Source organism: Thermobia domestica, chromosome 15 (genome assembly GCF_964235325.1).
Source record: "Thermobia domestica chromosome 15, izTheDome1.hap1.1, whole genome shotgun sequence".
NCBI classification, from domain to species: Eukaryota; Metazoa; Arthropoda; class Insecta; order Zygentoma; family Lepismatidae; genus Thermobia; species Thermobia domestica.
In genome coordinates this window covers 39835791-39854200 of record NC_137468.1, presented here as the reverse complement: position 1 = coordinate 39854200, position 18410 = coordinate 39835791, and the positions used below count along the sequence as shown (strand labels likewise).

Sequence of the window (18410 nt, the reverse complement as noted above, 5' to 3'; positions counted from 1 at the left end):
AATTCTTACAATTTGACTTTTAAAAAATACAATATATTTATAAAACAAATTCATACAATGTTTAGAAGAATACAAACCCAAATTAAGAGAATTAGTTGCTAGCCTAAGGATGTTAAGACATTTCAAAATTTATATAAAAAAAATAAAAAATAATTCACGCACCTTCTTGAATTTCTTATGAAACAAGAACTGGATAAAAGTTATTAGCTGTTTCTATACTTTTATATATAGAAGACCTAGTTAGATATTTACTAATAAACGGAACAAATTTCCTAATGTTTCTGTGAGGAATTTTTAACCCCTTCAGTGTGGGTGGCGTATATATACGCTTTCATTTTGCTTTGGCTATTTTGTATTGCGCATGGCGAATATACTTGCCCATAGTATGAGTAATGTTATTCCCGACAATATTTAGCGAGTTTGCGCTCACCTAGGAACCCCAAGAGACCACGCAGAAAAATTGGGCTTGATCTGTTGAGGCATTCCCAAATTTTGTGTAACCTAACCATATGATGATGATGATGACCATAAATACGACAATGACAAGTTATAGTAGCTAATTAGAAGCAACAAAGATCATAATGCCGAAAATTTCATTGTGATTGCTTGAGAGGTTCAAAAGTTATTAAAAGGTAACACATTCCAAAGTTCTAAAAAAACTACACTTTTTTTTTACAGCGGTTCGCATCTGAAAATTACGCACTGAAGGGGTTAAAGAAAAAAAGTTCTCCAGAACAAAATCCCCATGCAGAATTACATGAAAAAATTTCAAGTCAAAGAGCCGACGCCTGTCATACAGAGGGGTAAGATTAAGATCCACCCCTATGTCTGACAAGCTCGCCCCTCATTTTTCTTTAAACTTCCATTTTAACCAGGCTAGGAATGAATTTTGAACTGATTCAATTGAAGAACTAAAACATTTTGCTTCACTGTTCCAAATTACCGTACAATATTCAAGATGAGACCTGAAATTGCACATGTAGAGAATTTTGCAGGTGTTAATATTTGTAAAATTTCGACAAAAGCATTTAATCATTGTTAAATTCCTCCTAGCTTTGGAGATAACAACTTGAAGATTTTTTCTGAAAAAGCAATTTTTCATCTAATATTACTCCTAAATCTCTAACATGCTTAACGAATCGGTTGATTTCCTATCCTGTATTTGTAGATGGAAGGGTTAATTTTCCTCGAAAATGTTATTCCTTGCGTTTTATTAAAGTTCAGGGGTAGGAAATTCTCTTCGGACCACTTCACTATAATATCTATATTTTTTTTGCAAAGTATCTTGATTTGTTTAGACTTAATTTGACTGAAAATTTTAATATCATCAGCATATAACAGATATTTACAAGTTAAATCAACACAAATGTCATTAATATACAGCAAAAACAATAGTGGACCAAGATTAGAACCCTGGGGTACCCCGGAGGTATTAGTATAAATAGCAGACAGTTTCCCTTTATATTTTACGACAAATTTCCTTCCATTTAAGTATGAAGTCAACCAATCAATAACACAGTTAGGCTGGTTATATTTTTTAAAATTTGTTTATCAGTAAATGATGTGGTAATTTATCAAATATCTTAGCAAAGTCCAAGTAAATAGCGTCAACTTGACCACCCGCCCAAATAACTGGAAGGGTATAATGCATAAGACTTGCTAAATTAGTTATTACACATTTACCAGCCATAAATCCCTGTTGGTTTATATTAATCTCATTCTTTACTTTATTATAAACATATTTATAAATTATTTTCTCAAAAATTTTCGGAATTCCCTTCATTACAGAGATTGGTCGAAAATCATTAATAGAGTTTCCACTAGTTTTAGGTATGGGTGTTATTGAAACCAATTTCCATACATCAGGATAATTACAAGTGGATAGACTCCAGTTAAACAAAGAAGACAATATTGGTGCGATTATTTCACCTATTCCTTTCCTGAAAGCTGGAATTCCGTCTAACCCACTTGACGATTTAATCTTTAAAGTTCTGATAGCTTCCAATACATGTTGAGGAGTAATTTCTGGGGGTTTAACTTGACCAAATTCTTTAAATGAACATTGATTATTAATAGCACTAACCGAGAAAGTCTGGAAGACAGACGAAAAATAGTTGGCAAACTTTTCAGCCAACATACTATCATCAGTCAACAAAACTTCATTGTCAATAATACCATTTATTACCTTATTTTTAGAGCCATTTACATATTTCCAAAATTTTTCAGGAGCAGTTAGGCGCGCTATACATTACGAGATCAATCCTAGGAAATATCTTAGGATTTACCTTCGGAAAAATGTTATGACATATCTTGTAGGAAATCTTACCCTTGTGTGCCATACACGTGAAGATTTTTCCTGTCTGACCGAATGACGTATATCAACATTGTGAAATAGTTCTATTTAATAAAAGTATAAAGTTGAAGAATTACTATGCTAACCACACTGCACATCCCACTGATATTAATATCAGGCGCTATATTGTTAAATTGGATACCTCTAAAAAAAAAAAAAAAAAAAAAAGCATAAGTCAGAAGGGTGCTGGTATACTTTTGGCGTACCACATTTTAGAAGATTTACAAGTAAAATTTAACACTGCATGAAAAGACATATTTATAAGGAACAAATTTTTTGGAAGCAACATAATTAAATACAAAGTAATACACCTGTATTTTATGTTTACAACTGTAGGGTTACTAGTGTAAAATCATTATAAATGTTTTAACGACGGTTAAAATAGGTGAGACAATGTTTAGCAGAAAGGGTCCAGCTATTTTTTCTAAGAAATGCTACAATTTCGGTAGTTTATATTCACATTAGTTTAGTTTAGGTTGGTTCAGGTTAGTTACGGTTATGTTACGTTAGATTATATTAGTACATGGGTCCAACACAATTTTCAAAAAGTGATAGAATTTCGCTTACTTCTATTAATATTAGGTTAGTTTAAGCTAGTTAACTTCATTAGGTTAGATTTAGTTAGGTTGTGTTAGGTCTAAGTACTTGCATCTTCCATTTCTCCTGTAAATTGTGTATGTTCTGCTTACTTCTGGACCCCTTCTGCGAAACTTTTACGTAAGTGAGTGCATATGAAAGTTGACCGGTGTTACTATTTTCCACCACCGGTGTATTTCTGCATAGTTTACAGAAGCTATAATTTATGTTTACGAGTGGAGCGCTACTACCACGATACCATGACAAGTGCTATTCAAACTCGTATCATTGCCAAAACGCACTCGTTTTCACTACATCAACTGACGCGCCTGCTTCCTTCGCTCGCACCCCCTCACTGACGCTCGGGACTCCGCTTAGCCTTGCTCTGACTCGGTTAAATAGCATTCGTACTTTCTAGAAACAACCTAGTACAACTTGGTTTGCGTTTTTTGCACTATAGTTTTATACTATATATATCTTGACCCCGTATTTGTACGCAAATCGTAAAAGAATTGTAGTTTATCAACAATTGCTTTTGTTGGTCCCCTTCAGGGATTTTATCTATGCTATGTAAGATATTTTCATGTCGGTCAACGCAAATCATTTAGGAAATAGTGACAAATTATAATTTTTCAACAATTATTTCGAGTGGTACATCTAAAGTAAACCTGCACGATCAGAAGATACCTCATCATTTGTGTTTTCATTTGTTTTGTTTTCACTTTCTCTCACCTGATGTCGCTTAAATCGAAATCTTACGAATTTTCTTTCCGAAATAGAGCGTGCTCTAAACAAGAGAAATCTCATAGGATTGTTCAGAACACAGGAAATGACATGGGATCTGTTGCCATACACGTTGAGATTTTGACTCTAGGATAAATCGTAAGAGATTTCCTAGGATCTATCTTATAGTGTATAGCCGGCCTTATAAGATCATTTTCAATTTTACTAAAATGAATTTGTCTGTCCACATTTAATTGGGTTTTAAAAGCTCTTTTACAATTGGAAAAGACTACATAATCATTTTCACATTGAGAAGTTTTGTATTTTTTATGAGCCTAATTTTTTATTTTCAATAAAGAGATCAATTTTTTTGAATACCATAAGGTAAATTTAGATTTTTTTAGACCTAGATTTAGGAATATTACATTCCATCGCAGATTTAATAACTTCTTCAATAATAATAATAATAATAATAATAATAATAATAATAATAATAATAATAATAATAATAATTTTAATGACGGAATCACTCTCCTTCCACAATCTGGTAAATCTGTTAGGCTCTTCGGTCCAGGGGATCATTCCACAATCTTTCCAGGTGTTAGGATTTTCAGGAAAGGAGACCCAAAAAATATACTGATTTATTTTGGCTGCTACTCGAAACGAAACCCTTAGATTCCATATCCCACTTTGCTCAAAAACTAAGAAAAATTCATTCAAACAGTGCCAGCTACTGTACCTGTACGGAAGTGGGAATTCTTATATCGCTTTCAAATCGTGACATTTCATTGCATTTGGTACTTGTACGAACTGGGAAAGATTTTGATATGTACGGAAGTGGGAATGTAAACCAGTAGGAGAACACCATATTCCCGATAGCAAATAAAGAATTTCAGATCAAAAACTGGAAAATTAATACTGATTTTATGCTTATTGGCAACCCATTATATCTATTTAGGGCCCCCTAGAGAATTTATTGGTATGTATTCCTAAAATCCAATACTCATATGTTGCCAAATTCAACGGAACTTCCCTTTATTCCTTTTCGAAAAATTAATGTCAAAATATTTCAGAAAATGTGATTTTTCTTAAGCTAGGTTGTCACTTTACAAGAATCTTGTAGCTGACATTAAAAACTCTTACAACCCGATCTTTCGATTTACTGTTTACACATTACAACTTTCTGAAAGCAAGAAAGATATGTTCACTCATGCAGCAGTGAACTCTAGTGGACAAATATTGAACTTCCTCATTAAAAACGTGTATTTTGGCGCCCTTCCCCTCCCCGTCCAAAAGAATCCGTACGCAGCGAAGATTGTTTTGGAAGCAGCGAAACTGTTTTTTCTTTATGTCAGCGGGAGGGCGATAGCAGGCAGCAAGCAAGACGACCCAGAAATTTGCACATGATTTGACTCCTTGCAAGATGAAAGAAATGTTGTATTGTCCCTTTCAAGACTATGTTTACATGGAGAAATATTGTAGGTTTTCAAAAATTTTTTTATGACAACTACAAGATTCTTGTAAAGTAGCAACCTAGCTTTATCGATTGGAATCATTGCGTAGGACTGAATTGTAAAACTTATGACTCGGTTGTTGTGTTGTTAAGTTAAGTTGTTCTCTTATGTAGTCTACAATGCTTTAAGTTTGAATTACAAGACAACAAAATTAATAATTATCATAACTATAACTGGTATCTATTATTAGTACGGCAACCCAAAAGCATAAAAAGCATAAAAACAATTTACACATATGGTTGTCTAAGGGTCAAGAAGAAACTAATTTTAAACGCACCACCTAAGAAAATAAAGCATAATTTAAAATATATAGCACAATTTTTGAAAAATTATGTTTAACTGCAATTTTAACATATTGTATTAATACTTTTTAAAACCAATATTTACAATGCAAAATCATTGAGAACATAACAATACAACAATGAAAATCTTATTTTTATTCCTGTAAACTTCTTTTCGGTGTAATACAGCATAATGTGGGTTGCTCTAATTATTAGTTTACGGTTGAACCGTTAGCCTTTAGGTCGCCTTTTAACTCTGGGTCCCTGGTTCGAATGTAACTCGCACGAAGTGGCTTTGTGCTGAATAGATACCGTGACCGTGGATTTTCTCTTTTTTTTTTCCTATTTCCTCTGACTTTCTTCATTCCACCATTTCATTCAGTATCATCATTACTGTCTCCCTTAGCCTGGTACATTACACATAAGGTTGCCAAGTGTGAAAAATAAAAATACCGGTACCCGCTCATTTGTACTGTATAGGGCAGAAACATGGACATTACTCAAAAATGATGACAAACGACTGAAAGCTTTCGAAATGTGAGTGTGGAGCAGAATGGAAAGAATTAGCTGGGTCGAGCGCAAAACGAATGAGAGGGTGTTAGAAATGGTAGGGGAAAACAACAATTTTAGATATTAAGAAGAGGAAGAGAAAATGGTTGGCACATTGGTTAAGAAGGAACTGTATCACGAGGGACGTGCTAGATACTATCGTGGCAGAAAAGAGAGGGAGAGGGCGAAGAAGGCTACAATTGATGGAGGGTATCAAAACAGAAAAAATCATACGTGAAAAAGAATTGGTTAGGTGAAGACCGTGGAGAATGGAGGCATATCAGTTGCGGCCAAGGACACCGATCCTGAAGGAGCCAGGCTCCCCTCAGTGAATATACAATATTTGGCATAATTCGAATGCCATTTGTCTTAAAATCCTGATATATTTGCTGTCTGCATCTGAATTGCCCCCCCCCCTCAAATTTACAGAGAAATCGGCGCCCTCGGTTGCGCCAATTTACTTACCAATATTATTATTATTATTATTATTATTATTATTATTAATAATAATAATAATAATAATAATAATAATAATAATAATAATAATAATAATAATAATAATGTAAATGTTCACAATTCTCAAAAAAAATGTATTTTAAGCCTTGAAATATCGTATACTTGACTAATAAACGTAGGTCAACCAACAAAATACCTGTCATTTGCCAACCCTAGTTAAACAATATATATACATATACATATATATATATATATATATATATATATATATATATATATATATATATATATATATATAAGTTATATTTCTATGCGTTTTTGTTTATTAGAGACTATTGTTGCAATTCAAATTTCAAATACACACCCATAGAAACTAAAGCTCTGTAATTTTGTATAGAGAAGTTAAAAGGACGACAAAAGAAAACTGTCACACACTATCTTTTCGTTTTACTGCACAATTAAATTAACTATGGTAGGAAGTAAACAAAACAAACCAAAAAAAAAAAATCACTGGAAGTATCAAATTTGTCCGTTAGATGTCACAGCTAGAGGACGTTTGCTTCTAAAAAGAAACAGAATTCAAAAATTCGCTTTCGCTCAAGAACTCTGGTGTGAGTAACAAAACAACATTAGTCACCTTTACTCGTTAAGAATAAAACGGATTAACTCCGTTTACGAACTCGGCTCACATAATTAGGTCTACTCTAGTTATCCGTTGCAAAAAAAAAAATCCAAACATTCCGTTTCGTTCAAGAGTTCTCGTGTTTTGTAACCGAAGAACGTAAGTCACCGTTACCCGTTAAGAAGTAAACGGATTGACTCGGTTAACGAACTCACCTGAAATAATTGCTCTACTAGCTATCTATTGTAAACAAAGGAATTCCATAGTTATCTTTGGTTCAATAATTATTGTGTGCACCAACAAAGAAGAACGTAAGTCACAGTTAGTCGTTAAGAAGTAAAGGGATTGACTCGGTTAACGAACTCGCCTGAAATAATTGCTCTACTAGCTATCTATTGTAAACAAAGGAATTCCATAGTTATCTTTGGTTCAAGAATTATTGTGTGCACCAACAAAGAAGAACGTAAGTCACAGTTAGCCGTTAAGAAGTAAAGGGATTGACTCCGTTAACGAACTCGCCTGAAATAATTGCTCTACTAGCTATCTATTGTAAACAAAGGAATTCCATAGTTATCTTTGGTTCAAGAATTATTGTGTGCACCAACAAAGAAGAACGTAAGTCACAGTTAGCCGTTAAGAAGTAAAGGGATTGACTCCGTTAACGAACTCGCCTGAAATAATTGCTCTACTAGCTATCTATTGTAAACAAAGGAATTCCATAGTTATCTTTGGTTCAAGAATTATTGTGTGCACCAACAAAGAAGAACGTAAGTCACAGTTAGCCGTTAAGAAGTAAAGGGATTGACTCCGTTAACGAACTCGCCTGAAATAATTGCTCTACTAGCTATCTATTGTAAACAAAGGAATTCCATAGTTATCTTTGGTTCAAGAATTATTGTGTGCACCAACAAAGAAGAACGTAAGTCACAGTTAGCCGTTAAGAAGTAAAGGGATTGACTCCGTTAACGAACTCGCCTGAAATAATTGCTCTACTAGCTATCTATTGTAAACAAAGGAATTCCATAGTTATCTTTGGTTCAAGAATTATTGTGTGCACCAACAAAGAAGAACGTAAGTCACAGTTAGCCGTTAAGAAGTAAAGGGATTGACTCCGTTAACGAACTCGCCTGAAATAATTGCTCTACTAGCTATCTATTGTAAACAAAGGAATTCCATAGTTATCTTTGGTTCAAGAATTATTGTGTGCACTAACGAAGAAAAATTCAAGTTGTCGTTATCCGTTAAAATATGTCAACGGATTGACTTCATTAAAGACCTCCTCTGAGTTACCGTGTGGTGTAACGAATGGACGTAGCTCTACCAGGCCCGCAGCAAGCTCGAAAATGTAGGGGGGTCCCGGTGAAAGTTAGGGGGGCCAAAAATAATATATTTCATCCCATATTATAGTTCATTTGCAAGCCTATTATGAAAATTTTAGAGGGGGCCAGTAAAAATTTAGGGGGGCGGCCCCCCTAGACCCCCCTGGATACGGGCCTGAGCTCTACTAATAGTAGAATCTTATAAACCCCACTTGCGTGATCCTAATAAGTTGTTATATACATCCGTTACTGCACACGATAAGTCTTAAACGGATGCGATTTATTAAAAAAAAATGTTTGTTGCAATAGAAATATAGAACGATTATCTCCTCTAGGGCCGCGGTGGCTCAGTGGTAGAGCGTTCACCTCTGGTGCTTGGGGTCTCGGGTTCGATCCCAGCCCCCGCCAAGTGAACTTTGTGGTGGACAAACACCGTGTGCGTGGGTTTTCTCGGGGTTCTCCCGTTTCCTCCCACTCTCTTCATTCCACCATTTCATTCATTACTCATCATCACCGTCTCCTTTAGCCTAACCGGCATAAGCGTAGGACGTAAAACTCAAAGAAAGATTATCTCCTCTAGTTCGTTAATGAAGTCAATTAGTTTACGCTTTAATGGTTAACTTTGGTTATCGATATCGCATGCACAGTGGCGTATTTTTATGATTTTGTTTCGGGAGGTTTTGCTAACTTTATTCCTGGAAATGTGAAAATTCGGCAAGATATTTGATTTACTTTAAATTAGTAAAAAGAAATTCGTTGAGGCTTAAGCCCGGGAGCCCCCCTTAGATACACCACTGCGCATACATATATTTCGTATTATCTTCTGTCTGTACAGAGCTTATTACAATTTAATCTAGTTTAAGTGTAGACAATTACAGTTAATTAACCACAAACTTCAACAGATGGCGGTAATTCAGTGCTGTTTCAAGACCCATATTCTGACAGTTTTAACGGAAAAGTTAGGACCTATTGCTTTCCATAAATATTCTCTTTTATACACCAGTTTGGAAAATTTTTTGAATGAACTGTTGAAGAACTTGTAGAAATATTGCTAGAAAGTGAAATTTGAGTTCACGCATTAAATAAATTTGTATTTTTCAAGTCAAGTAAGTTAGAAGTATGTTTCTGAAACTACTAATATCACAATTTTTGAAACGTCAGATGAAGTTATAAAGAATTATACTAAAATGTATTATGTAAAGACAAGATAGTGAAAGTAATATTTATCCTCTCAGAGGGTTTTTGTTTTCAAGGAGGGTAGAGGATGACACACAAGCGAAGTTGCAAATATACTCAGTTTGATACACATAATACTTAATATAAAACAGTTATTTTGATGCACATTCTATAACTTTATTAACTACAGTAAAAACATTAAATAAGCATATCTGATATGTTTTGACATGTATTTCGAAGAACTGAAACCCATTCGAAAATCCTGTGAGCTGCGATTGCCCTCCCTTTGCTCACACTGCTGGCACCCGTGGCTAGATCCTGCCAGTCTTTCTAGGTTAAATCATAGAATTAACTGTATTATTTATTTATTTATTTATTTATTTATTTATTTACTAGCATCAATTACCGTACTCGCTTCGCTGGGTTAAATTAAGAAAAAATAGTAATATGTTTCGTTAGTCAGTCATTTTTTACTACTACTAAAGCGCTTCTTGATATTGGTCATTTACGATGATTTGTATATATCCCCTCTCCTCTCCATGTTGAGGGCCACGCCATCGGAAGTGTCATTGCTCATTTCAGTGACCCCGAAAAGTATGAATTCGACACCGCGGTGGCTCAGTGGTAGAGCGTTCACCTCTGGTGTATGAGGTTAAGGGTTCAAACCCTGCTTCCGCCAAGTGAACTTTGTGGTGGACAAACACCGTGTGCGTGGGTTTCTTCCCAGTTTCTCTATTCCACCATTTCCGATTGTCACCGTCTTCTTTAGTCTAGCCGGCATAACCGTGAGACGAAAAACTCACAGATTTCATTTCATTTTCTCTACCCGAAAAGGCGATAAGTAATTGTAAAATAGTTCTACCTTTGTTTTCAGGGGAAACATATTAGAATGAGAATGTTTTTATAAGAGAAAGAGTACAGATAAAATGTAAGATCAAACATTTTAATGCTACATCAATGATTTCTGTGTCAAACAATTGTTCTATTGAGAAAGTGTACGAATGTATGTTGATCAGCAAGGTTGGGGGGCCCGGAGCCGGTGTGTATCGATTATATTGTCTTTGTTTGTTTAATGATAAAGAGCTTCATGAACGTATTGTAAGGTTCCGCATGTCCCCATAACATCCGATAACCATGTGTACTAACACGTGTTAATAGTAAACAAAAACATCGCAGACGACGGACCCGAAGAGGAGTCGCCCACATTCGCCAGCAGTCGGCAAAACGGAGATCACCGATGGCAGCCGACACACCAGGATAAAAGAGAGCAGCACACATCTTCGAGCATCAATCTGCCCAGGTTGATAGAACCACCCAAAACCCCTCTCACGACGCTTGGTCACCGAGAGGAACTTCATCTGCAAAAGCCCACGACGCTTGGTCACCGGGTTCCTTTTTTTTTATCTTACCCAAATTATTAGTGGAACTATTTATTGTATAGCTTTTGTATTTAAGAAGACAATTTTATAATAAAAGGTGATGGGAAAGTCCAAATTCCCATGTATACAGTAATTGCTCTACCTTTTTAGACTGAAAGAATTTTACAGTATACTTCAGTATTGGAATCACCTTAGTATCTTGAATGAGCAATACTTTTTTGGTTTTTTTTCAAAATAATTTTGTTTTTCGGGATTCTCTCGAAAACTACGCATGAACTTTAGCATTGATGAGCATCATTTTGTTCTACCCAATCAGATGTATCGATTGGTATTTGTTTGATCTTTGGATAATTTCTTTCCGTTAAATGGTAATAAACATTGTAGAATATTTTTCCGCGATTATACGTGCAACGTAAAAAGTGAATATAAATTAAAATATTGAAAACATTACATTGCTTTACATACCGCAAAGTTAATGGATGACCACTAGATGAGACTAAATTTTAATTTAATCAATATCAACTAATATGTTTCAGTAGAGGCAATTACTAATTCATCAAAATAAACTAATAAAACACATTTGCCTAATACAATGTACCAATATATATTGTACTATGGTTTTTCGAACTAAAAATATTTATTTCCTTTTTCTTTTTCAGAATTCTTGCATTGAATTTCATTTAATTTTTGTTTAAATTATATGCATTTGTGTATGTGGATTGTATCGTTATAATGAAAGCTTCACATAATTAAAAATGAAATCTTTCAGTTTTAGATCCCACGGTTATGCCGGTTAGGCTAAAGGAGACGATGATTATGAGAAATGAATGAAATGGTGGAATAAAGAAAGTGGGAGGAAAAGGAGAACCCCGAAAAAACTCACGAGCACGGTGTTTGTCAACCACAAAGTTCACACGGCGCGAGCTGGGATCAAACGAAGGACCCCAAGCACCAGAGGTGAACGTTCTACCACTGAGCCACCGCGCCCTCTTTTTCCACATAATTAAGTAGAAGTGAATTTTAACGTTCATGCACTGAAAACGAAGACTGTCGTACGTCACAAACAGATAGTATATCCAGGGTCAATAAATAGGCAGAAGTGAGGCTGTGAACTATGTACAGACAGTATGCAAGGATTCAAGCACACTTATGTATTGATTATTGCAGAATTACAGTCTATATTTGGAACTTTTACGTTTGTGATATTTTTGTGAACTACTGTGAACCTAAATTTAAATAAGTTTACCAAACGACATAAAATGTGTTGTTAACTCAAGTTAGATTATATTGCGTCTAAATTTTATGTAATTTTAAAGGTACAGTCCGCAGCAAAAAATTTGCAACATGAGCATGCAGGTTTATTGTGAAACGATGAAGTATTTTGCTCCAAAATAAAGTGTGCAGGGGAGGACGCTGAGGTTTTTCCTGGCGTAATTCATACCACTTAGACCTTATGTTGATTCCCTGCGTTGTTGGCGTAGTTTCATAATAAACTTACATGCTCATGTTGCAGTTTTTTTTTTCTGCAGAGTGTACAAGGTTTTCTAGAATAAATGGAGTTTTGTAAGCTTATTCTGTAGGAATTATGGTGCTTGAGTGATTAGATAATATACCGTTTTGTTTGGCAACTCAAATACAATTTATTCAGTGCGAAAACAAATGCAATGATGTCAGAATATACTATAATGCGAGAGAAACAAATAATGCTAAAAAAAAAAAAAGCGTTTGCATGTAAATGTGATTCTATGACTGCAAATATATAATAAGCAAAAATTCATTTTGGTTTGTTTATAATATCTAATCATAGCCAAGTACTATTCATGGATCAAGTCAGGTGTAAAAGTGGATCTGAAAAGCCAGGGGGACGGATGATGTCATGCCGCTCCCCGTGCCTATCTGTACCCATTGTAATTTTTTAGGAAGTGAATGAACAATATAGATATTTTTGGAAGTGGGGGAATTCCGTTCTCCCACGTTCCCCCTTACTTTTACACCCTGGATCAAGTATGAATCAATTATGATTATGAATGGTCTAGAAAAAGAGTATTTCAGTACTTTTTTTCTACTAGACGCAGAGAGAATCAGTGACTATCACCACCACATTTATCTTAAACACAATTTTTAAAATCTGTGAAAAATCCTAACAGTCATATTTCAATTTAATATTGTTTTCAGTTTTGAAATGTTCCTAATAGCTTTCCAGATGTTTAATAGCTTTACTCAAGCCTTGGAGGCTAAGTTTGTAGGTTTGCACAAGTTTGCATTTAAACGAAGACTATAGCAAACATGCTAGTTTCTAAATTGCAAGCTTACTTCAGACTTATCAATTAGATGTAATATAAGGTTAGACTTAAAATTCTTTTAAATTGACGCACCTCTCCAGCATGACTTAAAATTTACACTGAGTAAAGCCATACACAGAAAGAATCTCTAAGGTTAATTCTAGCAAGAGAAATTAGGGGCAAACATAGACTTACCATAGACCTGCATGCTTACTGAGATTGTTTAACAAGCGTTCACATACGACTTTTATGGCAAATTTACACTGGAATCATATTAACGCAGGAATGCCCAGAGCAGAGTTTCACGGCGCAGGCCACTTCCATGAGATTATTTGGGACGTCACTTTTTGATAGAAAATGCTATTATCAAACCGGATAGGCAAATTTTATGAATAGAAAAGTACATTTGGGGGTGAAGGAATGGTAAATTTAAGGGACAGAACAGAAAAATTGGGAGAGTGTGGCAAATTTATTAGGGATACTGATTAATTTGGAGTGAGCTTGTGTCCAAGCTCTTGGAGGAGGGAGGAGATGAGCAGGGATACACACACTCAATTTTTGTTGTTGTTATTGAGAGGTGTCCAAAGTGAAAAGTCCAATAACACGTTTTGTCTGTATAGTATTGAACTGGTGTTATTCTACCTAAAAGACGATAAGTACTCGTTAATTAGTATCATTTGGATTATCAAGGAAAATGATAAAACTAGATTGTTTTTATAAGAAAAGAAAGAATACAGATGAAGTATAAGATCAAACCTTGAGGCTACATTCCAATCATTTCCCTTCTAGACAAGTATAATTTTATTAAGAAAATATGCAAACGTATGCCGTGTTATGATGTTTTTGGGAGGATCCGGACCAGGTAGACCCCATACGTGGGTATGCCCCTGTAGGCTCGTATCCAGGGGGGTCTAGGCCCCCCCCCTAAATTTTGGCTGCCCCACCTAAAATTTTCACGGTAGACTGGCAAATGAACTATAATATGGTTGCATCGGGCCCCCCTAACTTTAGCCGCTCCCCCTACATTTTTGGGATGGCTACAGGCCTGTGCCCCTGCATTAGCGACTACCAACAATCACAACAATCGGAACGAAACCTGAAGAAAACTGGCCTTCCTACTAAATACACATAAGGGATGGTTGGTTCCATTTGTGCGCTCTTTGGGAGAAATATTCACAAGCTTATTTTCTGCTCTTTTACTTACTTCTCTACATGGGAAGTAAATGCAGAGAAAATTAATACATGGAAGTTCGTCGGGATTGTAATAAGTTAAATTATGGATGCGTTAAAATATCAAATATTACTTTTGATTAAGTGGATATCTAGAAACGATATTAAGAGACGAAAATCATATTCACGAAGAAATTAAATGTCGACTAAAAGCAGGGAATTCGTGTTATTATTCAGTTCAAAATCTCTTGTCGTCGCGAATTCTGTCGAGGAATTTGAAGCTTAAAATATATAAAACGATAATCATGCCTGTTATTCTGTATAGTTGCGAACCATGATCGCTTAGTCTGAGTGAAGAACATAGACTGAAAGTATTTGAGAACAAGATCCTGAGACGAATATTCGGACCCAAGAGGAACGGGAATGGGGAATGGCGGAAACTTAAAAACGAGTAACTAAATAATTTATACGGTTTACCAAACATTGCTAGGGTCATCAAATCTAGCAGGCTCAGGTGCGCAAGTCATGTAGCCAGGATGGAAGAAAGTAGAAACGGTTTCAAAGTCTTAACTGAAAGACCAACCGGAAAACGACCATTAGGACGACCTATAGTGCGTCCAGTAAGAGAACGTCTCTGACAGCTCGCAGTGACATTGCCACTACTCGCGTGTCAAGTTTTTTTTTCGGTGCAACTGTAGTGGCAATTTAATTAATGGTATAAGACAGAGTGATCGTGATTGGTAACACTGGTATCAAAGTAGGGGCTGCAATGTCCCACCGCATGTGGTAAGAAACGTCAGAGACCATCTCTTGTTGGCAGTGCTATAGGCGCAGATGGAGGGCAATATTAAGATGATTCGCAGAAATAGGAATACAAAATAGAAATTGGATCCAGTTGGCTAAGGATAGAAGTCAGTGGAGAGCTTTTGTGAACGTGACATTGAACCCCTGGGTTCCAAAGGCCATTGAGTTAGTTTGTTTGTTACTTCTATCAGGATAGTGTATTTTTAAACATTTTACAATATTTTTTTTAAAAAAACAAATTAACGTGCTACTGGAGTTTATATAATATATTCTAGATGTTCTCATTTTACCTACTTTCTTTCTTTCTAGATCTCCACTTGTCTTACTGCCTTTGGAGGTAACAAGATTGATTCTTCATGCGAAATTCGGGATTTACCAGAAACTAGACGATGTATTCAGACAGGGGTTATGTGTAAAAACTGTAGCACTTTGGTTTTCTGCAACCCAGATGGAAATGGAGGGTTTAACGAAGTTATAGTGTCCAATTGTACTTCCAATACCCAATGTGTTGAGGATGATAACACTGCCCAGTGCACCTCAGCTGAACGCTGCAACATTGGCAACTTTCAGTGCGAGGACTCAGGATTATTTCCAGATCCGTATGATTGCATTAAATACCATTTCTGTCCCTGTGCTCTTACAAAGCCTACTACATTTACTTGTGATGAAGGATACGGATTTGATCCCGCGACTCAAACATGTTCCATCAAATTGACCGCACCTGGTGTTTGTCCCAAGCTGCCTATTCCGTCTTGCAAAGCTCTTGGACAAACTGAGGCTGTAGTGGCTAATAAAAATATCTACTACACATGCATAATAAGAGATGAAAAACTCATACCATCTCTTTATAAATGTCCACATGGTAGTCAGTTCAATTCTGATATATCTAGCTGTAACGCAAATTGATTTTGATTTGTTCTTGAATAATGTAAAATTAAATTTATAATTATGTTTTTAGTTCGAAAAGTTAAATGGTAGTAAAAATCACAGAAATTGCTGTTAACGAAGATGACCCAATAATTGTTACCAATGTTTCTAAGCGCAAGTTTATTATTATGAACTTTGCCAAAGCTTTTCACAAGGAGAGAAAATGACGGACTAATTCAGCCTTATTACTATATTGTTAAATTCAACAATTTCTCTCTAAACTTGGAAGTTTTATGGCCACATGAAGAGATGAAAATCTGGAGATTTTCAAAGTGAACTTACTGCAATGCATTTCAATAGCACATGTTTCTGTCCTCATTAGGGTTGCTAGGACGAGTGTATTACAGGTGTTTGCGAATTCCATATTATAGAAGTAGCAACATTATAGTTACATGCGGCGCCGGATTTAATAGTTTTGCTGTCCTTCACCCTGACGTACAGAATTTTAACCCAAATAGAAAATTAAAAGATAAGTTATGCATATTTTAGTTTAAAGATTTTTTGTGTAAGTTTTAATTTTCGTTTTGAATGTACTGCAAAGAAAGATTTGAATTGTTACAAATTTATGTATTTTTTAAATTAAGATACAGATAATGATTAGTTCTATTTCTACAATATGTACTAGTACAATAACGAACGAAATTCGTTTTTAATCTTTGTTTGTAATAAGTGCGTATATTTAAACACTAAAAATATCACTAAAACGAATAGAATAAATGTTTTGATAGTTGAAATGTAGATTATGTTTCTGCTGTAAGACAAAATGATTATTTTGATTGCAAGAATTAAAACATCATATTTCAATATTTCCTTTTTTATTCAGACCAAAGCATAAAACTAATGAAACAAGGGGAAAGGGTGTTGAAGTAAAACAATATAAGAAAATTTATTATTATTATTATTATTATTATTATTATTATTATTATTATTATTATTATTATTATTATTATTATTATTATTTACAAATATTTTTCGTGCTGTTAAATTCTCGTTCAGAGTACATCCCTAGACCTGGGCCTAATGGTAAATCAACCCCTCGTTACGTGCAGCAACTATATACTATCTTTGTTCTTTCAGTAATGTGTCGATTTCTATGTTACTCAACAGTTTTATTTATGAGATTTTAAAAAATCCTTTCCATTTATGCCCCTCTAAATATATTTGTGATTAAAAATGGGAAGAACAAAAGCTGTATACGAAAGTACACTGTAAAAACTGAGGTGTTGAAACAACACAAAATGACTACCACTTTAGCATGATACTCGTGTGTTAATTCAGCACCAATCACATCCCCTTCCGAGTATATTAGAAATAACTAGTTACTACCTGAGAGAATTTGAATTAGTAATTATCGGTAAATATAAGAAAAGCTTTGAGAAATATATTTGGCACGTATACCAAATAACGAATAGTGTTCTATGTTTTCTGTAATCGATCACAATAGTATTGTTGTAAACCTGTGAGTCGTCTGACAAGAGTTACATAGGCAACAGTTCTGCCATCTTCTGTTCATGCGTGCTAAGACACAAGAATAACAGATAAAGAAAATAGGTGAAAGCACTGCTATCTGTGTAATTGATGTCAAATGATTCATAGGTTTATAATAATATTATTGTGACCGATTACAGAAAATATAGAATGTTATTAGTTACTTGCCATAAATGTGAAATACATTTCGCAAAGCTTTGCTCATACCAAATAACAAAAATAATGCAAATACTCACAGCTAGTAGCGAGGTATTTCTCATGTGCTCTGAAGGCGATGTGCTTGGTGTTGAATTGACACACAAGTAACACGCTAAAGTGGTAGTCATTTTGTGTTATTTCAACACCTCATTCTTTGCTGTGTAAGAACGCTTCAAAGTCTTAACTGGAAGACCAATCGGAAAACGCCCATTAGGAAGACCTAGGCGTAGGATAGGACAATATTAAGATGGATCTCGCAGAAATAGGAATGCAAAGTAGAAACTGAATCCAGTTGGCTAAGGATAGAAGTAAATGGAAAGCTTTTGTGAACGCAGCATTGAACACCAGGTTCTATAGGCCATAGGGTTAGTTAGTTAGTTATTAGCGGTAAATGCTGCTTTTTTAATAAACTTTTTTCACTGTAAAGGTTGTAATTATTGGTACGCAACTTTGTTAACAACACTATGATTCTGACGATAGTTTCGTCGTATGCTTTAGCAGTATTTACTCACAGTTTTGGTGGAATTTGAAGTCATGTCGATGCCAGATCTTGTCCTCCGCTCCTCGGTCACCACGAGATTACATGAAATCCA

General features: G+C 35.0%; 1 protein-coding gene across 1 annotated transcript in view; it reads left to right on the top strand.

Moving 5' to 3' along the window:
- LOC145671844 (uncharacterized) overlaps window positions 1–16900 on the top strand; it is a 32591-nt gene extending 15691 nt beyond the window's left edge. The window contains exon 2 of the mRNA XM_081741068.1: window positions 15514–16900. Coding sequence (XP_081597194.1) covers window positions 15514–16110 — 597 coding nt within the window. The 3' untranslated portion in view covers window positions 16111–16900. The remainder of the gene's footprint in view (window positions 1–15513) is intronic.
- The last annotated feature ends 1510 nt before the right edge of the window (window positions 16901–18410 follow it).